This window comes from Chelon labrosus (genome assembly GCF_963514085.1).
Source record: "Chelon labrosus genome assembly, chromosome: 22".
NCBI lineage: Eukaryota > Metazoa > Chordata > Actinopteri > Mugiliformes > Mugilidae > Chelon > Chelon labrosus.
In genome coordinates, this window is record NC_140355.1 from 23188968 (window position 1) to 23213095 (window position 24128).

A 24128-nucleotide genomic window follows, 5' to 3' on the forward strand; every position below is an offset into this window, starting at 1 on the left:
AAGATCAGGGCATTGCATAGACTAACCAATGTTAAGCTACTTGCATTATTCCTCATCACAAGGTGGTAAACAGCTTATTAGTGTCTAGGTTACTCACTGGCAACTTCCCAACTCAAACGGGCCCTTTTAACACACAACCATTTTTATCTCAGAACATTAACATCCTGTTACAATTTGTCAGGTTACAATTCTGGAACTCTTTTTCTTTTTTCTTTTTTTCCTCTGAGCAGGGCAGCGATCCGCCTACACCCTGGCTCAGGTTAAAAGTCTTGTTCCCTTGTGTCTAGTGACTGACCCAGTCACCAAACAGGTCCGGTGATCTGCGGACCCTCCGGGACCTCCGAAGGGGGTTCAAATGGCCCAGCTCCCCAATCCTATCCATCTGAGACTGAGCAAGGCTGTCCAGTGGCTGGTTACTGGCCATAGCTGGTGATGAGGAGTGAAGGTGGGGGCTCCCGGAAGCCTCCAATGTGGCAGTATCCTCAGCAGCTGAAGGTGTGTCCCACAGGTTGAGGGGACCGATATCCAAGGTTGTAGGGTCAAGATCTGGTGGGGAAGGAAGCACCTCCACCGGTTTCCAGGCATCCGCATCTTGGAAGACCCAGGCGTTGTCCAGCTGGGTGCGAGAATAGTATGGCTTGAGCTTGTCATGATGCACTACTTTGGCCTTTGACCTCGGGCCCTTTTTAATCCTGTAGATCAAGTCGTCCAGTTGACCCACAATAAAGTATGGGCCCTCGTAGGAAGGCAGGAATTTCTGTACTTTGTTTTTCACTCTTTTAGTGCCTTTAACAAGGTACCACACTGCGTCTCCAACATGATATTGAGCTTGGCGAATATTTTTATCATATTGTCTTTTGGCGCGTTCAATGGACTTTCCCAGGGCTTCTCTAGCCAGCTGGTGGGAAAGCTCCAGCCGCTCCCTGAGCTGTAGAACATAGTGTGGAATGGTGTCTACATTGTCAGCACCAGGTGGCAAACCGGCGACCAGGTCAATTGGCTCTGTTATTTCTCGTCCAAAGAGCATCATGTTTGGTGTCAGACCTGTGGAGCTGTGTTTGGTTGCCCGATATGCCATAACTGCATATGGGATCATCAAGTCCCAGTCCCAGTGGCATCGCTCTGCAGTAGAAGCCAAGATTTTCTGTAGGGTGGCATTAAAACGCTCCACTTGTCCATCAGACTGCGGGTGAAATGGAGTGGTTCTTGTCTTTTCTATTCCTAGCATTTCACACATTCCTTGGAAAACTGCTGATTCAAAGTTGGTGCCTTGGTCGCTATGTAGGCTGTGTGGAGCCCCATACCTGCATACCCACTCAGAGGCAAGCTTTCCAGCCACTGTCGATGCTTGCTGGTCTGGTACTGGATAAGCCTCCACCCACTTGCTAAAATAGTCTTGTACTACCAGGATGTAGCGGTTGTACCTCTCTGTCTCATTTAATGGTCCCATTAGATCGACCGCAATCCTCTCCATAGGGGCACCAACTCGCACAGTGCCCATGGCAGCTCGAGGTGTTTTCTTAGGTCGGGCCTTGGCAGCACAGCTGGTGCAGGTGCGGCACCACAGAGTGACATCGTCTTTCATGTTGTACCAATAGTATCTGGTTTGAAGTCGCGCAAAGGTCCTTTCTACCCCGAAATGTCCACCCACTGGACCGTCGTGCATCTGCTCCATTACAGAATTGCGGTACACCCTGGGCAACAGAATCTGAGGATGGAACTCTTTCCCTTCTGAGCAGTAAAACTTTCTTACCAGAGCTCCATCTTTTTGGTAAAGTCTTTTCCACTGTGCTCAGTAGGCTTTAGTGGCAGGGCTGCAGTGTGCAATGTCGGCCCAGGGTGGCCGACCTCTTCCCTCCTCCATCCACTTCCTTACCGGTGCAATGTCTGTATCAGTTATTTGTGCGTCAACCAGCTGTTCTTGGGTCCACCCACAGAAAAGGTTGGTGTTGGGCTGCTCACTCACTCGGTATACATTCGGATGAGAAATAGCACGTTCGCAGCCATTGTCACAGGTAGAGCTCACTACCCCCACTGGCGGTGACTCTGGCTTAAGTGTAAGGCAACCCCCACCAGGACGATCGGCCCCATCTACCCCCACTGGAATGTGCTGTGTCATTTCAGTTGTATTGTCAGACAGGTTGCACTGCACCATCTTATGCTGACGCTGGTCACTGAGACTAGGCTCTGGAACTGTGCAGGGACACAATGAGCGGCAAGGCCTCCTCGAGAGTGCGTCTGCATTTTGATGCTGTTTACCTGGAGGATGGAGCACCTGGAAGTCGTATTCTGCCAGTTTCTCAAGCCATCGAGCTAGCTGGCCCTCTGGCTCCCTTAACCTGGTCAACCAGCGCAGGCTGCTGTGGTCAGTCCGGATGGTGAATGGTCTCCCTAGCAGATATTGTCTAAAGTGGGCAGTGAACTCCACCATTGCTAGGAGCTCACGTCTGGTGGTGCAATAGTTTTGCTCTGTGGCTGACAGCCGCCTGCTCCCATAGGCTAGGACCCTCTCCTCCCCTCCTTGTACTTGGGAGAGGACTGCTCCGATCCCCCAATCGCTAGCATCAGTGTCAAGGAACATTTCGCCGCTGTCAAGGGGATAGCCTAGAACAGGTGCAGATGTCAGTCGTCTTTTTAGTTCCTCAAATGCCTCCTGGCATTCGTCCGTCCAGTCAAAGCGTGCATACTTTTTGGTGAGTTCATGAAGTGGCCTAGCAACTGTGGCAAAATCCTCCACAAAACGTCTGTAGTACGAAGCCAAACCAACGAACTGCCGTACCTCTGAGATGTTTTGGGGTGTTGGCCACTCTATCACCTTCTGGATCTTCTGGGGGTCGGTAGCAATGCCTTCAGAGGAGACGATATGCCCCAGGTAAGCCACTTGCTCCCGAAACAGGCAGCACTTGGAGGGTTTTAACTTGAGGTTGGCTTGCCGAAGTCTGGTGAAAACTTGGCCCAACCGTTCCAACATTTCAGCGCCATCCCGCCCCAGGACTATGATATCATCGAGATACACCAAGCATGTCTCCCACTGTAACCCAGCCAGCACACGGTCCATAAGTCTCTGAAATGTGGCCGGGGCATTACAAAGTCCAAAGGGCATCACATTCCATTCAAACAATCCCTTACGTGTGCAGAAAGCAGCAGCCTTGCGGGCTCTTGGTGTCATTTCCACCTGCCAATACCCTGATGTTAAATCCAGTGTGCTGAAATACTTGGCGGTGGACAGTGTGTCCAGAGTGTCCTGGATGCGGGGCAGAGGATAAGCGTCTTTAATGGTCCGTTCATTCAAAGGTCTGTAATCCACGCATAGTCGTGGGTTCCCATCTTTCTTCTTCACCATCACAATGGGTGCAGCCCAGCTGCTATTGCTAGGTTGAGCTAGCCCTGCTTCCAGACTCTGCTGCACTTGCTGGTCTGCTGCCACCTGTTTCTCTCTGGACATTCTGCGTGGTGGCTGTTTCACAGGGGAACCCGGGGTTGTCAAGATGTCATGCTGCACAAGATTAGTGCGTCCTAGATCAGAGGACCCCGTGGAGAAAACATCACCATAGGACTGTAGCAGATGGGCCAGCCCGGCACGATCCTGCTCCGTGAGGTTGGCGCAGCTCTCAGCATATAGGGTCAGCAGATGATTAGGCACAGAAGCAGAGACAGGGTTAATAGGTACAAGCATTGCAGGGGCTCCTGGCGGCTGGGGTTCCACCTTCTCCAACACTCTCACTGGTTGCAGAACCCCGGCTACAGCCCCTCTTTTCAGGGTGACAGGTGTAGCACCAGGGTTGAAGACTCTGATGGGAATGGTGGTAGATCGCCATGCCTGCACAACTGCTCGGGCCACTAGAACATGGTGCCTTTCTTTTTTTGTAACTTATTTTTTTATTCCAATTTTCTTTCAACAATTACAGTATCAGGGCACATCATACATATATAGTTAAACATTCATTCTTATATCAAAGTCCTTATTGTTCAATGGCAATGATGGTGTCCTCTTCTCGTCTTCTGTAATCAGTCCATTTTTTACATTTATCCTCAAATTGTGTCTCTTGTAGTCTCAGTTTATGTGTGATTCTCTCCATTACAAAAATCTCTTTCACAGTGCATATCCACTGCTCCTCCGTCGGGGGGTCTACTTTGTACCACATTCTGGTAATTGTTTTTTTACTGGCTGACAACAATACTTTAACCAGATACTCATCCTCCTTTTGTATTGTATCTTGTGTTAGATTCCCCAAGTAGAGTATCTTACATATTTTTGGTATCTCATATCCTATTATTTTTCTTAAACCCCTCCATATTTTGTCCCAGTATCCTTTTAACTTTTGGCAGGACCAGAATATATGTGTATGGTCAGCATCCATGTGGCCACACGCTCTCCAGCATGGCTGCGGAATAGACACCGCCCCTTTTTTAATCTTGGGTGTTATAAAAAATCTGACCATATTCTTCCAGTTGAATTCTCTCCAGATCCTGGAGCTAGTGGACGTGCACTGTGTTTTACAAATATTAAACCACTCTTCCTCTGTTATTTGTTCTTTTAATTCCTTTTCCCATTTTTCTTTGATATAAAGGGAGGAAGACTTTCTACGTGACATCAAACTTTTATAAAGGACTGAGATCACTCTGCATTTTTTACCTTCATAAGCTCTCCGAAATACCTCAACAACCTCATTATCAGTGTCAGTTTTTATCTCTTTCTCATAATAATCCTTTATTTGCAGGTAGCGATATTGTTCATGTTCATCTAATCCAAATCTATCCCTCAACTTCTCAAAACTCTGCAGCTTACCCCGTTCAACCATTGTACATATTGCTGTGATCCCTTTTTCTGCCCATTGTTTAAACCCTTTGTCGTTTATCCCAGGCATAAACCTATCGTCAAATGCAAACCAGCTCAAATTCTTTACCTCTTTCTCTAGTTTATACCTTTCAACAACGGTATTCCATATTTCAATTGTATTTTTGGTTATTACATTCAATTGGTTACCTATTTTTCCCAGTAGGCCTTTATATGCTATCAAGTTTCGTACTTCAACGCCCGCCTGCTCTATTTCTATACTTTTCCATCTTGAAAAATACTCATTGTTACACCAACATATCAAGGGTCTGATTTGTGCGGCATAGAAGTACTCCTCGAGGTTTGGCAGAGCCAGTCCTCCCTTATCTTTGGGGAGCTGCAGAGTTTTGTACCTGGTCCTAGGTTTCTTTCCTCCCCATATAAACCTTGATATCCACCTGTCCCATTCAGTAAACTGCTTCGGTGGAATCTTTACTGGCAGAGACTGAAATAAGTATAAGAGTCTCGGTAAGACATTTATCTTAATTATTTCTATCCTTGAGCTGAAGTCAAAAAAAATAGCAGACCATCTCTCCAAGTCCCTCCGAATTTCTTGATTTATTTTAGTGTAATTTGCATCATATAGCTTGTCTATTCCTTTTGTAACGTTTACTCCCAAGTACTTTATTGATTTGGCATTCCAATTGAGTTTATATGTATCCTTTATCTCTTGGGCCGGGGAGTAGTTTATTGACAAGATCTGTGTTTTTGTAACATTGATCTTGTAACCCGAATATTTCCCATAATTCTCCAGTAGCCTAATGAGTTTTGGGAAACTTTCGTTGGGTTGCTTTAAAAAAATCAATATGTCATCCGCAAATAATCCTATCTTATGTTCCTCCCTTCCTATTTTCACCCCTTTAATTTCTTCCTCCTGCCTGATCATTTGGGCTAGCGGTTCAATAAATAACGCGAATAGACTCGGAGAGAGGCTGCACCCCTGTCTTGTCCCCCTTTCCAGAGTGAAACTTTTTGTCAAACTACCATTTATTCTAATCCTTGCCATAGGTTCCTGATATAACGACTTAATGCAATTCACAGAATCCTTATTAAAACCAAATTTTTCCAATACCTTGTATAGAAATACCCAACTCACACTATCGAAAGCCTTTTCGGCATCTATGCTTACCAAAACTGCACTTTCCCCCTTGCTCTGTATATTTTCTATAACATGTAAACTCCTTCTTATGTTATCTTGTGTTTGTCTTTCTTTAACAAAACCAGTCTGGTCCTCGTCAATCAAATCCTGCATAAATGTCTCCAATCTTTTAGCTATAATTGAGGTGTAAAGTTTATAATCCACATTTAAAAGCGATATGGGTCTGTAGTTACAGCAATATTCTTTGTCTTTACCTACCTTTGGAATAATGGAAATAATGGCTTCCTTCCATGAGGGAGGGATCTTGCCTGATCTGAGACTATAATTAAATGAGTCCTGGAGTAGTGGGACTAACTCTTCCTTGAATGTTTTATAGAAGGAAGCTCCCATTCCATCAGCTCCTGGTGACTTTCCTGATTTTGCCCGACTAATTGCCTCTTTAATCTCTTCTACTGTAATCTCTGAAGTCAATATTGCATTCTGTTTTGTGCCTATTGTTGGCAAATCCAAGTTGTCTAGAATCTCTGTCGGATGTTCTTCACCTACAGAAGTGGGTTGTGAATATAAGTTATAGTAATATTTCTCAAATACCTTTTCTATTTCTTCTGGTTCATACAGAATTTTATTAGTCGCAACGTCCCTTATTTTATGTATATTAGTTATTGCTTGTTGTTTCCTAATGCGTCTAGCCATGACTTTAGTGGCTTTAGATCCTCCCTCATAGTAAGTCTGTTTTGTAAACCTTGCTTTCCTTTCCACCTCTTCCAACAATATATCATCTATTTTTTTCCTAACTTCTTTAATCTGATTCAGTATGTCTGAATCTTTTGATTGCTTGTGTCGCTGTTCCAGTTCCTTTAATTTTTCAATTTGTTTCTGATATGTTTCTAGTCTGACCTTCTTTAAAAATGCTGTGTGAGAAATCAGCCTCCCCCTAATCACTGCCTTCAGGGCATCCCATAAGATTGCCGGATCAACTTCCCCATTGTCATTTTCCTCCCGGTATCTAATTATTTCCCCTTTTATTTCTTTAACTAATCTCTCATTATTCAGTATGCCTTCGTTGAGTCTCCATACTGTATTTTTCCTCCTGTCATTCAAATGAATTTTTAAATAAATTGCACTGTGATCTGACACATCGGCCACTCCTATTTTACATTCCCTCACTTTGTGTATATCTCCTTTACTCATTAAGAAATAATCAATTCTGGAGTACATGGCATGTGGCGCTGAATAGTGGGTATAATCCCGGTCAAGTGGATGAAGTTCTCGCCATACATCCTGTATATCCATTTCTGGCATCATTGTATTCATGTACCTGTTAATTTGTTTTTTGTTTCTCCTCATACTTGTAGTGTCTAACCCATAATTCAGTACCACATTAAAATCCCCACCACACACTAATGTCCCATCTGTTTCCAAATTTATAAGATCAAAAACTTTTTCATAAAATGCTTTTCCACTTTCTGGAGGAGCATACACATTGAGCAGTGTCACCAATTGGTTTTCTAATTTACCCTTTATCATGATATATCTTCCTTTCTTGTCACTGATTTCTTTGATCAGTTCAAAGTTTACTGTGTTAGAGATCAGTATCATCACGCCCCTCTTGTGATTATGCCCAAAGGAACTGGAGAATGAGTTCCTGTAGCCCAACTTTTTAAACTTTACATGTTCCTCCTGTGATAGGTGAGTTTCTTGAAGAAAGATAACCTGCATTTTCTCTCTCCTAAATTTAGATAAAGTTTTATTTCTTTTTTTTATATTGTTTAAGCCGTTAATATTCAGTGACACCACCATTATATCATTATGTTGCATTGTTTATATCCCTTGAAATAGTCCCTCGTCCCTCCACTGTAAAGTTGTCAACGAACGTTTTCTCATGAACAAAGTATGAACGAACACAAAAACTGAACTCCCCAGCAAAAAAGGACCTCACTCCCCATGGGCCCTGTCTCCCTGTTGGTGGGAATGGGGGGTAACTTTTTCTGAACAGAAGGCCCCCCCTAGTGGCCTGGGGTGTACCTAAGATAGGCCTTCCCATACTACTAGATAAGTCCAACAGTCACTAACTTAATAGCTCTCTCCGTCGATTCACATGTAAACATAAACATTAGAGAAGTCTCATTTGTAGGGGGGAGGGGGTGACCCTAAAATGACTCAATTCAAGTCTTCCTTAGTGGTACCCTTCCTGTTGTAGCCTAACAAAAATAAAAAAAACCTCCAGTTTGCCCATCAAAACAAACAACCAAACAAAACAAAAAATAGAAAAAACAAAGGAAGATGGGGCACTTATTATCTATAGCCTACAATTTTTCTGGCTCTATTTGCTTACCCAGCCAACGTGAAGTCTTTAACTTAAAAACAGGAGGCATTTAACTGGTCTGGGTTACCTCCCCCCTCTCTCATTCTCCGTCTTCATTGTCTCCTCATCTTCTAAATTCTTGCAGCTTTGTTCTCGCTCGGTTCGCCGCGTCATGACCGGCATCCTCAGTTGCACCGGGCCCTTGGTTTATCACCTGCCTCTCTCCGATGCGTTGCCATGGTGAAGCTCTCTGGAGGCGTTCCTCCAGTGAGGGTTCGTTGACATGCTGCTCACCCATCTCCAGACCCCTTTCCCGCATGTCCCGCGCTGCGTCTTCAGCGTTGTTGTAGATCTTGGGCCCGTCTGACCAGTGAATCCTTATCCTACTCAGAGGTGTCTGGAAGCGTATCTTTTTGTCTTTCAGAGTCTTTTTAATTTCGGAGTAGGATTTACGTTTCTTCAACACCTCGGTGGGGTAGTCGTGGTCGAAAAATATCTGCCTCCCCTCGACTATTATTTTCTCTTTCCAGGCTTTAGCAAGAATGCTCTCTTTAGTCTCATATTTAAGAAAATTGACCACAATAGACCTCGGGGATGCTCCCGGTGGCGGTTTCTTACCGAGACTTCTGTGCGCGCGTTGAATATGGAGTTCGGTTCCCACCGGTAACGCGAGTTCTCGGCGGAGTAGTCCCTCCACCAGTTCTGTCACAGACTCATTGTCCCGTTCAGCCACATTGTAAATCCTCAAATTACAACGTCTTCCGTGTCCCTCCACTTCGGTCAACTTTTCTTGAAGTTTTGTTTGCTGTTTCAATAGAGTGAGGATGGCTTCCTTCGCCTCGATGTTCCACTCCTCCAACTCCGCCACTCGTTCCTGTGCCTCAGTGATGTCCTTCCGCTGCTCTTGTATTTCCGCGACATTTTGTGCCAATTTTCGGTTAGTTTCATCCTTAAAGCCGGCAAACTCTCGCCTCACCTCTTCTTTAAATTCGTCTTTGAATGTTGCGAGATCTTGTTTCATCTCCCTTTTTAGGTCGCGTATCTCTCTCGTAATATCAGCGAGTCCCTCGAGTAACGTGTGGGCCTGTATGTAGTCGTCATTTTCCCCGCTTGCCGCCTCGTCTTCAAACTCGTGTTCTTCTTGGTCTTTGGACATTGTTTTTTTCCTCAAACTTCTCTGTCCTCGTCCCCCACTCATTATTTATCAGTTTGGAATTCGTGTTCTCGATATTTTCGTAGTTTGGGGGAAAATATTGTCTAATCGACTCGGGAGCTCTGCTCTATGCTGCCATCTTGCTCTGCGCCGCCCCGGAAGTCGAACATGGTGCCTTTCAATGAAGCCTTTAGTTGGGGTTAGCATCAGGTCTCCATCAGCAACATCACGGAGACGGGCGGCACCGGGCACCACATACTCATATCCTGACTCCAACACTGTGGTGCGGGCTACTCTAACAATGTGAACTCGAGTGTGATGGCTGGAATTGAAGTGTGGCAGTTTTTCGCCGAAAAGAGTTACCTCTTTGCGGCCATAGTCCAATTGGGCATGCGCCTGGTGGAGGAAAGGCTGCCCCAGGATAGCCCCAGTACTCTCTGCAGTGTTGGCCATGATAAAGTTCACATTATTTATCTTTCTTCCAATCTGCACAGGTAGATTAATTTCGCCCAGGACTGTCAAACCTCCAGGGCAGATGCCCTGCAAGACCTGTGCAATAGATGGCTGTATTGGGGGTCTGGATTCAGGGGGTATGGATTCAAAAAGGTGATGAGGCAGCACATTTCTCCGAGCACCAGAGTCTAGCAGAGCACACATTTCCACTCCATATATCAGTATTGGGATACTCATCTCCTCCTCTTGGTCTGTGGTGCAGGTGACTACTGTACCTGGAGCTTGTACTGGAGTCAAACTGGCATTTGGGGTATGCTGCTTGGGTCGACGAGGGGAAGGGCAGGCTCTCTGTAAATGTCCAATACCACTGCAGTTGTGGCAAACAACTTTCTCCCAGTCCATCTTCACATTTTTGCTTTTCTTGGGCTGCCACTGTGGGCGGGGTTGTGGCGCCCTCTCTAATGGGTTATCTGGTACCACAGCTGCCTGCTCTGGCTCCCCACACACCATCACATGAGCACTTTCACGTACCGTAGCTGCTCTGACCCTTCGTTCCGCTGAAGTCCGCTGGCCTGGCTGCATAAGCTGTGTGACTGCTCTAGCGGCTCTTCTAGTTGTCTCATATCTGTGGGCTATTTCATAGGCTTTGGCCAGGGTGCGTGGTTGCTCCTCCAACAGCTTTTGCACCACATCAGCATCGGCTATGGCATTGATGAAAATCTCCACGCTGATGGCATCCTGCTCCCGCTCTGTACGATCAGCATACACAATAGAGACCTTTTCATAGATGTCATCTCTCAGGCTGTGAAGAGCTTCACCTGGCGCCCTCACTCTCTGCCTCAGTTCAATGCCAATAGCTGCTGCATACTCTGAGCATGGTCCATAAGCAGCTTCCATTTCATCAATGATCCGCTGGTAGCTCCATCGAGCAGATCTGGGGTTTTTATGGACAATGGCACCAGCTGCACCAGTCAGGCTACATCTAAGCTGAACAGCCTTGGTTTTCTCCGACCAGCGGTTAGCCCTGACACAGTTTTCAAACTGATAAAGAAAGTCTTTCCAAGAGCCTGAACCATCAAAATGGCCTGGTTTCAGTATGGGTATTCTTTCTCTCTGTCCATAATGTTCATCATCACTACTGTCCATAAAGTCCTCACAATGCATGTGAGATGGATGGTGTGTTGCTGACATGCGAAACTGGTCACGTTCACGCAAGTCGCCCCATTGCTGCTGGGTGTTGTAGAGTAAGGCATTACATTTAGCTTGTACTCCTTTTATATCTTCCACAGACTGAAACATACGTGGGGTGGAGATTGACACAGCCCACTGGGGAAATAATGCATGGGCCACGACAGTTGGGCTCGTGGTTATACCACAGTCACAGTTCACGGGGGTGAAAGGGTTAATTAATTGGCCACCGACGTCCAGCACCGTATTTTGAGTTAAGCTTCGTCTCATCCCGCATCCCACACTGCTCCTAGTGCAGTCACAGTCTTGTTGAAAACTTCCGCACTCACCACTTGTTGCCTTTTGTTGCTTAACCGACGCTATGAATGGGTTGGTGGATGCTGAGGGTGGCGGGGTGAGCGGGCATGCACCCCTGCATCGCGGTGTCCGAGCATGCTCCGTCATGCCACTCGCGGCTGCCGTAAGCTCCATGTCGGTCAGGAACGGGTTAGTTCTATTCCGCTCACCGGCGTATCCTCCATCAGTGTGATTTACAAAGTCCATATTCGCTCCAACAGTCTCCGTTATATCCATCAGAAATGGGTTAGTCCCGGCGTTTCGGCTTGCCACGGCGTTATCTTTACGCGCAGCCATTCTCTCTCTTTGCCCACCGAAAACTTCTTCAGAGGGGAATCCCGGACGAGCCCCCAGTGTTACATGATCCGATCTAGTCGGCTCCGAACCGTAGTTGGGAGCGCACCGGCCTCTACTTAGCGTTCCGCTTTGTGGCTCGTAAATCAGCTGGTAACAATGTCCGGGCACCGCTTGAAGAAGAAGGAGGGCTCAGTGGACTGCCGGTCACAACGAATTTATTTTGAATGACATGAACAGCGGCCTTAACAATTTTGGATACGGTAGCCCTGAACCTATCTTGACACTGTTTCGACTGTCTGTAGTGATGGCCCTCTTGCACACACCATTCTAGCACTTCCTTCTTCCCACAATTCCCTGTTTTCACATAAACATAGGTTACGTCCTTACGTCCAAGGCCCCCAGCTGTCTCAGGCTGTGCCTGTAACACTGCTATAGATTGACATTGGTCCTTTGTCCAGATATGAACCTTATACCTGTGTAAAGAATCCTCACTGAGATATGAAACGTAACCAGTTAGTGTGAAAGCAGCCAACTGATGGAGAACTGAAGCTGTTTCATTGGGTTCATGATTGTAAATGTAGAGGCAGGGATGTGTTTGTCACTTGTCACCAGGGCTCCACAGTGCGAGCACCTCGTCGCAAATGCTGGTAAAAAATAGTTCAGTGCCAATTGTGAAATGTAATTAGTAGCACGTGTGCGACTACCGAAGTTTACCGTTCAATAAATGTTTTATGATGTGTTGCTGACGTTTGGAGGTTGAGGCCGGTTGTGCTCTTGAATGCAGCTTCAGCTGAAAAAATAATAATAGGTGATTTACACGTAGTGAGCGTGGTTGGTGACGTGCTGCGGAAGGCGGTTAAAGGCAGAGGGAGAATCTATGGCAGGGTCAGCGCCGTCGTTTAGGGGGGAAAGGTGATGACAGTTCTAAGGGCCCACAGCCCATCAGGGCCACACACAGCCCCCAGTAGCCTCTACGACTAAATTATATTCATAGTAATGAATCCGAACTAAAATAAAGACACAAAGTCACGCCATATTTTAATTTTAATAATTTCAATAACCCTCTTGGCCCCTTCTTAAAAAATGGTTTGGTCCACACCGCGGGTTCGACATGAGCGCGAGCGAACTCCAGCAGGGAGTGAGGAAGATGAAGATGATGGAACAAAAAACACAAATCTGGACTAGAGAAGACTAGAGAGGGAGGCCAGGGCTAGGAGCAACAGAGCAGGGGCCCAGGACATCAACATTTTATAAGAATGGTGACAGTAAAACTACCGAGGGCGTCTCTTGTTCATTCATTCATTCATTCATTGTCTGTAACGCGTAGCTGACGGGGCGGGGCTGTAGCTTACGTTAGCTGTCAATCATCGGGTGAGAGGCGGGAAGTGGCCAGTTGATTGTAGAGCAGCGATTCCTAGTGTAGATAACTGAACGTTACTAATGTGGAGGCTATCTACAGCGGACTGTGTGTTTCACACATATTACTGTCGGACAGTGCTCCAGTCAGCACCAAGCACCCGCTCACTTAAGCCCAAATTATGCTTCCGCGTTGACACAGCGCGTCCGTGCGTACGGACCTATTACGTCCTTGCGGACCCCCGTGCGTCCTACGCAAGGGCCAGACGCGCACCTCCCAAAAATCCTCGACACGCGTCGAGGCGACGCAACAGCAACGCAGCAGCAACGCAGCAGCAACGCAGCGGCATTGGCTGTGATTGGTCCGCTAACTACATCCGCTGGAGACCGCTTTTCCGGTTTCCACTCATAAACATCATTGTCTCCTTTGTCGTGCCCTAATTTGCAATAGAAGTATTTCTTCCTCTGCTTGAATAATTTGGAGCTCCAACGCCAGTCTCTCTGTCTCGGTGTCCATCGTACACTGTGACTACGGCAAAAGCCGGAAGGTAAATAACGAGGCGAGATAGTCACAAGAGTCTCGGTCGGTCGGTCACAAAAAATCATAGCGCCCTCTACCGGTGTGGCATGCATTTCGACACATAAACCCCACGCAGAACCATCACGGTCTCACGACTGCGTCCAAGCAACTGCGTGGCCATTGCGTGGCCATTGCGTGATCACTACGCGGAAGCATAATCTAACCTTTACCAGGCTACACTGAATTGTATTATGACGCATTCAAGTTCTACTCAGTAATTATGAGCATTAGGCGAAGGTCAATAACGTTATCATGATGTGTTCAAGTGTGGTCTTGTAAAAATGTGTTCGCTATTGGTGGGACATTTGAAAATACAAAGAAGTTAAATGTTCCAACAAGATTTGTTGTTGTTTTCACAGCGATATAAAATAAAATACACCATAATGGCTGACAATAACAAAAAGACAATTTAGATAATAATACTCTAACTCATTGTTGAGTGATTATACACCAGGCATCACCAGAAAAACAAAGAAAAACATCATAATACACAGTTGTAAAAAAAAATTAGATATTCTTTCAGGGGGCCCAGAATTCCTAGCTACGGCCCTGGGCAGGGGGCTCATTGAGTCGATCGCATCAACCGGTAGATCTCTAAGGTAGTGCGGGTAGATCACGTGCCATTGATATTTTAGTCTAAAACATTCATCCGTTGCACCTCCAAACCAAACAGCAAGACAAACGTTCATCTTTATTTATTTTACTTTATATTTACAACATACCCTCAGTTCAGCGGCATAAATCCACAGCCACGCACAACTTCAACAACAATCAACAATCAAGACTACCGTCTTTCTGAAAGAGACAGCGCTGTTGTTCTAAAGGTGCAGTGAACCAATTGTTCTTGTAAAAATAAAAGCAAAGATGGATAGAGCTTTTAACACTGTAGCAACAATTAATATGACAATTAATGTGAAAGTACAGGTTTAATGCTGACTGGCAGAAAACATTCCCGTGGCTCCTTTACCAAAACCAATTAATGTAAGTACTGCAAAGCTCCTCCGACCTTCAGCTCCTGCTGGGTCGGTTCGCAGCCGAGTGTGAAGCGGCTGGGATGAAGATCAGCACCTCCAAGTCTGAGGCCATGGTCCTCAGTCGGAAAAGAGTGGATTGCCCACTCCGGGTCGGGGAGGAGGTCCTGCCTCAAGTGGAGGAGTTTAAGTATCTCGGGGTCTTGTTCACGAGTGAGGGTAAAAGGGAGCGAGAGATCGACAGGCGGATTGGAGCAGCATCGGCAGTGATGCGGATGCTTAACCGGTCGGTCGTGGTGAAGAGAGAGCTAAGCCGAAAGGCAAAGCTCTCAATTTACCGGTCGATCTACGTTCCAATCCTCACCTATGGTCATGAACTTTGGGTAATGACCGAAATAACAAGATCGCGAATACAGGCGGCCGAAATGAGTTTCCTTCGTAGGGTGGCCGGGCTCAGCCTTAGAGATAGGGTTAGGAGCTCGGACATACGGGAGGAGCTCAGAGTAGAGCCGCCTCCACGTCGAGAGGAGTCAGCTGAGGTGGCTAGGGCATCTGGTAAGGATGCCTCTCGGACGCCTCCCGGGAGAGGTGTTTCGGGCATGTCCCACCGGTAGGAGACCTCGAGGCCGACCCAGGACACGATGGAGGGATTATATCTCTCGTCTGGCCTGGGAACGCCTGGGGGTTCCTCTGGAGGAGCTGGCTGAAGAGGCTGGGGAGAGGGCTGTCTGGGTTTCCCTGCTGAAGCTGCTGCCCCCGCGACCCAGACCCGGATAAGCGGAAGACGACGAGTACGAGTACAACTGCAAAGCTCAGAAGCAGCTGGAAAGTCCGTTTATGTCACAGGCAACGTGAACTTCAAACGAGATAATTTAGTGAAACACAGTAAATCACATTATGAACCTGCCTGTTGTATGAATGTTCTATGTTACAACACAGGCCAGATCAGCTTCAGTCTGTGCAGTACTTGTAAAACTTAAAAAGCTATGAATTTAATAGTTTTGCTTATAAATGCCTCCTCGTTGACCTCATATCACTTTATTAAAGACAAACACATTATTTGGTAACTTTTCATCGTGCCCCTAAAATGATTTGTGTGCTACTAGATTTTTCAACTTAGGAGAACACGTGCTACTTGGGACAATGCTAAGCTCAAGCCCTGCTGGTCACCAGGGGCAGTGGGTGTGACTGGGGTTGAATGATTGGCTCATGAATATCACCTGCACCTACCTGTCAATCTGTTCTGTCTGATACAGAGAGAGGGGGAGGTAGGGGAGGGATTTTACTGTTGACCTCTTAAGCTATTGTTCATCATAGTTTAGTCCTGCAAGTCCATCTGCATAATAATATAACAAGAAGTATGTGTTATCAGAAGGATCAAAATAAAGGCCCTTAAATAGCAGTAATGGTTTCATGTTTCCTCCTTGGACTCAGCGTGTCAGACAGAGCTCCACTTTCTCCTCTCAGTGACTAACTTAGTCCTGATAGTCACACTCCAGTAAATCTGAGCCACCAACCTCAGCGTACGTTACTGGTGCACACCAAGCTGAGCCACCTGCTCTGCTCTTTAACATCCTCAGATGGATCCTCTTGTTTTATCTCTTCCTGAGCCTATGCTCTTTGTTATTGATGTTGTGGCTCGTGTGGAACTTTATTACAGTTTCATTCAAATGACTGGCGTTGTCATTTTATCTCCATAAGCGCTGTGCTATGATGACGGGTTGTGTTAGCTCCACGCTCATTTAAAGTTGCTGCAATTTTAGTTGAAGGCGTCTGAAAATCTTCTAACATTTCCTCCAACTGATCTGCTTTCTGCCTCTGATCCTGAGCCTGTCATCATCCTCTTTGCTCTTTAAAGTGGAAGCTTGTGCTAAATTTGTTCCATTCTATTGAAAATGTTAGTGTTTGACTTTAATTCAAATGTGAGAGCTCATTGTTGTGATGCTGATTATTTTGTTCTATGTGTGTTCTGGTCATTTGAGCAGATTAAACATGCTGCCTTTAATATGGCTATAAAAAAGATGGTTGTGTTTTTAAAGGTGTGGGGGATTGGGGGGGTGTCAACCTGGTTGGGACATAGAAGGGGGGGGCACAGCCAAAACAGTTTGGGAAACGCTGCAGTAATGTTGAGCTGCACATTTAAAACCTGAACACATCTGATTGAATTATTCATCATTTAATCTACATCTTTTATTCTTTATTCAGATTGAGTGAATGCAGTTTGTCAGAGATCAGCTGTGATTCTCTGGGACCAGCTCTGAAGTCCAACCCCTCCCATCTGAAACATCTGGACCTGAGTAGAAACAACCTGAAGGATTCAGATGTGAAGCAGCTGTGTGGTTTTCTGGAGAGTCCAGACTGTAGACTGGAGAAACTAGAGTAAGTTCACTGTCTGTTACTGTTGTAGATCTGATATGTTTAATCACCAACTGAATCTAATTCATGTTCATCCAGAACTTTCCTCCATAAATCTGTAAATGTCCTTTAGTTCAAGACGAGTGTTTGTATCAGAAACTGTAGAAAATGTCCACTGTTAGTTGTTAAAGTCAATGAAGCTTAAAGGCTGTTAGGACACAGTAATGCAGGGGAGCTGCCTCTAGGGGGGGCACCAGATGAAACATGTAATGGTGTAGAACAGACCTGGACATGACACGACCCGTGGACCGTATACGGCCCTTTGGCTGACTTTGACCGGCCCACGTAAAGCTGGTTTGTTCTCATTTGTTCTCCACAGATCATCCAGACAGAACATTTTTTTCGTGGTGTCCTAAGTTAGCATGCTAATGCTAATTCCGTTAAACATGCTGCTGTTATTTGGCTAACGTCACTTTCAGTGTGTCTGTATGTTAGCACAGCTGGGGTAGACTCCAGCAGACCCCGCGACCCTTAACAGGAATAATCAGGAACAGAAGATGAATGAATGAATGCATAAAATAACTTCTACTATTTATCCATTGGTCTGTGATATAAATACATTTTCTGTATGATTCCAGTCATTTCAATCATTTTTATTGTCAGAATCTCTGAATTTAAGTATTTCTAATGTGAATACAGGGAGCGACCATATATGGTCATATGCCTGTGGCTAACTGTCTGTATGGCATCAATATATTGGTTGTGTCCATTTTTATCATGTGTCCTAATCTTCCATAGTCTAGTTAATGTATTTCATGTATGAGTGGAACATATTTAGTCTTGTTGATCTGACATTAAACCGCACTGAAAAACAAGGAGATGAGGCAGCCAGTACTTCTGCCTCATGGAAGAGGGCGCTAGTGAGCCACTGCTTCATGCTGTTGCTCTTCTTCTACTCTGAGTCAACTCTACTGTCCAGGTCCATTTATTGGGATCTATTCTTTGTGTGAAAGATAAAAATAGAAGATTGTAAATCTAAACCTTCAGTCAAAACAGGAAGTGGTAAATGATGGAAGATATTCTGTTAAACAGTCTGAATTAAAAATGGATCAGATCATCAGAAGATTTAACAGCTCAATATTATAATTTGATTAAGGTGATGATTTAGTTTCAATTCTAATCCATATTTCCATTTGTCTTTATTTTTCTCACTGGCTACTCTCATGTTGAATGAATGAACTGTGGAGTTGTGACGGCCAACGCTCTCTCTGTCTCATTCTGTCTCTTAACTGCTATAGATTGACATTGGTCCTTTGTCCAGATATGAACCTTATACCTGTGTAAAGAATCCTCACTGAGATATGAAACGTAACCAGTTAGTGTGAAAGCAGCCAACTGATGGAGAATTGAAGCTGTTTCATTGGCTTCATGATTGTAAATGTAGAGGCAGGGATGTGTTTGTCACTTGTCACCAGGGCTCCACAGTGCGAGCACCTCGTCGCAAATGCTGGTAAAAAATAGTTCAGTGCGAATTGTGAAATGCAATTAGTAGCACGTGTGCGACTACCGAAGTTTACCGTTCAATAAATGTTTCATGATGTGTTGCTGACGTTTGGAGGTTGAGGCCGGTTGTGCTCTTGAATGCAGCTTCAGCTGAAAAAATAATAATACGTGATTGACACGTAGTGAGCGTGGTTGGTGACGTGCTGCGGAAGGCGGTTAAAGGCAGAGGGAGAATCTATGGCAGGGTCAGCGCCGTCGTTTAGGGGGGAAAGGTGATGACAGTTCTAAGGGCCCACAGCCCATCAGGGCCACACACAGCCCCCAGTAGCCTCTACGACTAAATTATATTCATAGTAATGAATCCGAACTAAAATAAAGACACAAAGTCACGCCATATTTTAATTTTAATAATTTCAATAACCCTCTTGGCCCCTTCTTAAAAAATGGTTTGGTCCACACCGCGGGTTCGACTTGAGCGCGAGCGAACTCCAGCAGGGAGTGAGGAAGATGAAGATGATGGAACAAAAAACACAGATCTGGAGACTAGAAGAGACTAGAGAGGGAGGCCAGGGCTAGGAGCAACAGAGCAGGGGCCCAGGACATCAACATTTTATAAGAATGGTGACAGTAAAACTACCGAGGGCGTCTCTTGTTCATTCATTCATTCATTCATTGTCTGTAACGCGTAGCTGACGGGGCGGGGCTGTAGCTTACGTTAGCTGTCAATCATCGGGTGAGAGGCGGGAAGTGGCCAGTTGATTGTAGAGCAGCGATTCCTAGTGTAGATAACTGAACGTTACTAATGTGGAGGCTATCTACAGCGGACTGTGTGTTTCACACATATTACTGTCGGACAGTGCTCCAGTCAGCACCAAGCACCCGCTCACTTACCAGGCTACACTGAATTGTATTATGACGCATTCAAGTTCTACTCAGTAATTATGAGCATTAGGCGAAGGTCAATAACGTTATCATGATGTGTTCAAGTGTGGTCTTGTAAAAATGTGTTCGCTATTGGTGGGACATTTGAAAATACAAAGTTAAATGTTCCAACAAGATTTGTTGTTGTTTTCACAGCGATATAAAATAAAATAAACCATAATGGCTGACAATAACAAAAAGACAATTTAGATAATAATACTCTAACTCATTGTTGAGTGATTATACACCAGGCATCACCAGAAAAACAAAGAAAAACATCATAATACACAGTTGTAAAAAAAAATTAGATATTCTTTCAGGGGGCCCAGAATTCCTAGCTACGGCCCTGGGCAGGGGGCTCATTGAGTCGATCGCATCAACCGGTAGATCTCAAAGGTAGTGCGGGTAGATCACGTGCCATTGATATTTTAGTCTAAAACATTCATCTGTTGCACCTCCAAACCAAACAGCAAGACAAACGTTCATCTTTATTTATTTTACTTTATATTTACAACATGCCCTCAGTTCAGCGGCATAAATCCACAGCCACGCACAACTTCAACAACAATCAACAATCAAGACTACCGTCTTTCTGAAAGAGACAGCACTATTGTTCTAAAGGTGCAGTGCACCAATTGTTCTTATAAAAATAAAAGCAAAGCTGGATAGAGCTTTTAACACTGTAGCAACAATTAATATGACAGTTAATGTGAAAGTACAGGTTTAATGCTGACTGGCAGAAAACATTCCCGTGGCTCCTTTACCAAAACCAATTAATGTAAGTACTGCAAAGCTCAGAAGCAGCTGGAAAGTCTGTTTATGTCACAGGCAACGTGAACTTCAGACGAGATAATTTAGTGAAACACAGTAAATCACATTATGAACCTGCCTGTTGTATGAATGTTCTATGTTATAACACAGGCCAGATCAGCTTCAGTCTGTGCAGTACTTGTAAAACTTAAAAAGCTATGAATTTAATAGTTTTGCTTATAAATGCCTCCTCATTGACCTCATATCACTTTATTAAAGACAAACACATTATTTGGTAACTTTTCATCGTGCCCCTAAAATTATTTGTGTGCTACTAGATTTTTCAACTTAGGAGAACACGTGCTACTTGGGACAATGCTAAGCTCAAGCCCTGCTGGTCACCAGGGGCAGTGGGTGTGACTGGGGTTGAATGATTGCCTCATGAATATCACCTGCACCTACCTGTCAATCTGTTCTGTCTGATACAGAGAGAGGGGGAGGTAGGGGAGGGGTTTTACTGTTGACCTCTTAAGCTATTGTTCATCATAGTTTAGTCCTGCAAGTCCATCTGCATAATAATATAACAAGAAGTATGTGTTATCAGAAGGATCAAAATAAAGGCCCTTAAATAGCAGTAATGGTTTCATGTTTCCTCCTTGGACTCAGCGTGTCAGACAGAGCTCCACTTTCTCCTCTCAGTGACTAACTTAGTCCTGATAGTCACACTCCAGTAAATCTGAGCCACCAACCTCAGCGTACGTTACTGGTGCACACCAAGCTGAGCCACCTGCTCTGCTCTTTAACATCCTCACATGGATCCTCTTGTTTTATCTCTTCCTGAGCCTATGCTCTTTGTTATTGATGTTGTGGCTCGTGTGGAACTTTATTACAGTTTCATTCAAATGACTGGCGTTGTCATTTTATCTCCATAAGCGCTGTGCTATGATGACGGGTTGTGTTAGCTCCACGCTCATTTAAAGTTGCTGCAATTTTAGTTGAAGGCGTCTGAAAATCTTCTAACATTTCCTCCAACTGATCTGCTTTCTGCCTCTGATCCTGAGCCTGTCATCATCCTCTTTGCTCTTTAAAGTGGAAGCTTGTGCTAAATTTGTTCCATTCTATTGAAAATGTTAGTGTTTGACTTTAATTCAAATGTGAGAGCTCATTGTTGTGATGCTGATTATTTTGTTCTATGTGTGTTCTGGTCATTTGAGCAGATTAAACATGCTGCCTTTAATATGGCTATAAAAAAGATGGTTGTGTTTTTAAAGGTGTGGGGGATTGGGGGGGTGTCAACCTGGTTGGGACATAGAAGGGGGGGCACAGCCAAAACAGTTTGGGAAACGCTGCAGTAATGTTGAGCTGCACATTTAAAACCTGAACACATCTGATTGAATTATTCATCATTTAATCTACATCTTTTATTCTTTATTCAGATTGTGGTGGTGCAGTTTGTCAGAGATCAGCTGTGATTCTCTGGTCTCAGCTCTGAAGTCCAACCCCTCCCATCTGAAACATCTGGACCTGAGTGACAACAACCTGAAGCATTCAGATGTGAAGCAGCTTCTTGATCTTAAGGAGAGTCCAGACTATAAACTGGAGACTCTGGAGTGAGTAGAGGGTTCCAGTCAGTCCATGCTGCTTCCATCATTATTGTCCTAAACACAGTTAGTATCAAAGATCCAGTGTTTCCTGTAAACCTGCAGCTTCTCAGTGAAGCTGTGAGAGGAGAATGGAGACAGGCTTCAGGATTGGACAGAAAGACAGAGAGAGAGACAACAGTCAGCCAATCAGATGAGCCAGAAGCTTGTTGTGATCATGTGTTTGAGTTGATGTGAAGACGACTGTTGTTGTTGTGTTGATGTGTCCAGGAAATAAAGCTGGATTCCAGCTGACAGCCTTCCAAGATGTATAGAGACAGTGGTGGTCATTCATCAGATCTGATCAACAACTGATCACAGCTCTGAGATCAGTCTGACTGAAGCCTGCACATCACAGAACCAGCATTACATTTAGTAACCATGAGCAGAGTCATCACCTCCTCTCTTCTTTCTCCTCCTCTCTACAGGTGGATGGGGTAACAGTGAACAGGACGGTGTGTGAGGTGAGAGGATGAGCTGTGTCTGAATCAGAAAAGACTTTATTGTCAAGTATGTTTGTTCATACAACTGTTGACCATGTGAGTGGTCCTGGACTGGATGGATCTCAGCCGTCTGTTAAATAGTCTGTGTCCAGGGTGAGAGGGATCAGACACAATCTTAGCTGCTTCAGAGTCCTGGAAGCGTCCAGCTGGTCTAGAGACGTCAGACTGCAGCCAATCACCTTCTCTGCAGAGAGTCTGGTCTTGTCCTCAGCAGAGGCTGCAGCAGACCAGGTGCTGATGGACTCAATGATGGCAGTGGACAAGTGTCACCATGACAACGACAACAGCAGCTCCTATTGGCTGCTCCCGTCATCACTTCCTGTTCAAGCCCAGAGTTGGTCCATTCTCTTCCTGGTTGATGGTTGATGCTTGTAAATCTGGTTCAGGACTTGTAAATGTCTTATGGTGATGTCATTGTGTTTTATGATATGTAGAAATGTTTTCTAAAATGTAAATGTGTCTCCAGCTGTAAAAGGGTTTGACATGTTGTAATGTTGGTTGTCACCTCCAGGCCACCGTAGATGATGAAGCTGGAAGCTTCCAGTAACCCCCCTTGGGTCTAAGCCTCTTCCTGCTCTGCACATTATATTGTTATGTTTGCCTCTTGTTCTTTTTAAACTGTAAATGATTTGTAAATGAACAAAGAATAAATAACTAAATGTTTCCTGACGTCCTTCCATTCAAACCAAATCCTCCTCTAATGATGTTGTGGCGCCGCCCAGCTGCTTGGGATGAAGTGAAGTTTGATTGTTGGGACAAGACGTGAAACACTAGGACAAGTTCCAGCATGAAGAAGCAGCTTCACTGTAGATCCAAACAAGATGAGGTTGTACTGCAGCTGATGCACGGTTCATGGCTGAACTATGACGGTGGCAGTAGTCCCAGTTAGGGCTTGAATCCATAGACTGTAGAAAACATGGAGCACACGTCTCCACTTCCTCTCATTGGTCAAACTGATGCTAGTGTCCCAGGGCTACATGCGGCGCCATCTGGTGACTTCTGATCCAGAGTCAGATCAGTTCTGTCTGAGAGTGGATCCATGTTATTGATGCCCCGCCCACTCTCCCTCTAGACTCACTGCTGATTGGTTAATGCTGAATTGAATTAAATGAGTAGAACATTAGATGAACTTGCATCCTCACATAGACATTCACACACTATCCATTGATTTCCATCCCTGTATACATACATAGAAGAGGAGCAGACTAAAGCCTGACTCAGCTGAAATGATCTGGTTTTAATAAAAATCTCTGAAGCAGTTTCACAAGCATTTAGTACAACTACTGTCATCACCGTCCCTAGATGCACAAGCATTTCACCTGTTTCTATCCTCATCCTCCTCATCCTCCTCTTGCTCCTCCTCCTGCTCCTCCTCCTCCTCCCTCTCCTCCTCCTCCTCCTCCTCCTCCCCCTCCTCCTCCTCTTCCTCTTCCTCTCCTCCTCCTTCTCCCTCTCCACCCCCTCCACCTCCTCCTCCTCCTCCCCCTCCTCCCTCTCCTCCTACTTCTCCCTCTCCTCCTCTTGCTCCTCCTCCCTCTCCTCCTACTCCTCCTCCTCTCTCTCCCTCTCCTCCTCCCTCTCCTCCTCCTCCTCCCTCTCCTCCTCCCCCTCCTCCTCCTCTCTCTCCCTCTCCTCCTCCTCCTCCTCCCTGTCCTCCTCCTCTCTCTCCCTCTCCTCCTCCCTCTCCCCCTCCTCCTCCTCCTTCTCCTCCTCCTCCCTCTCCTCCCTCTCCTCCTCCTCCTCCTCCTTATATGTGACTCAGACTGTGACTCTTCTTAGTTTCAGGTGAGTCAATGTGAGTTCTGTTTGTTCTTTTCTTCTTTTTATTCAGGGAATGAAAACGATCTCATGGTTCTAACAGATAAACTGATGAAGTGTTTC

At 45.3% G+C, this 24128-nt stretch overlaps 1 protein-coding gene across 2 annotated transcripts in view; it reads left to right on the forward strand.

Moving 5' to 3' along the window:
- The window catches only part of LOC311507439 (NACHT, LRR and PYD domains-containing protein 12-like), an 83311-nt gene extending 60400 nt beyond the window's left edge, over positions 1-22911 (forward strand). The window contains exons 13-15 of one of the 2 annotated variants that reach the window (XM_084571769.1): positions 16781-16954; positions 21541-21714; positions 21976-22911. In XM_084571769.1, the coding sequence (XP_084427895.1) occupies positions 16781-16954; positions 21541-21714; positions 21976-21982 (355 nt within the window). In that variant the 3' untranslated portion in view covers positions 21983-22911. The remainder of the gene's footprint in view (positions 1-16780; positions 16955-21540; positions 21715-21975) is intronic. The other variant, XM_084571768.1, reaches the window with a different exon arrangement.
- Positions 22912-24128: the final 1217 nt, after the last annotated feature.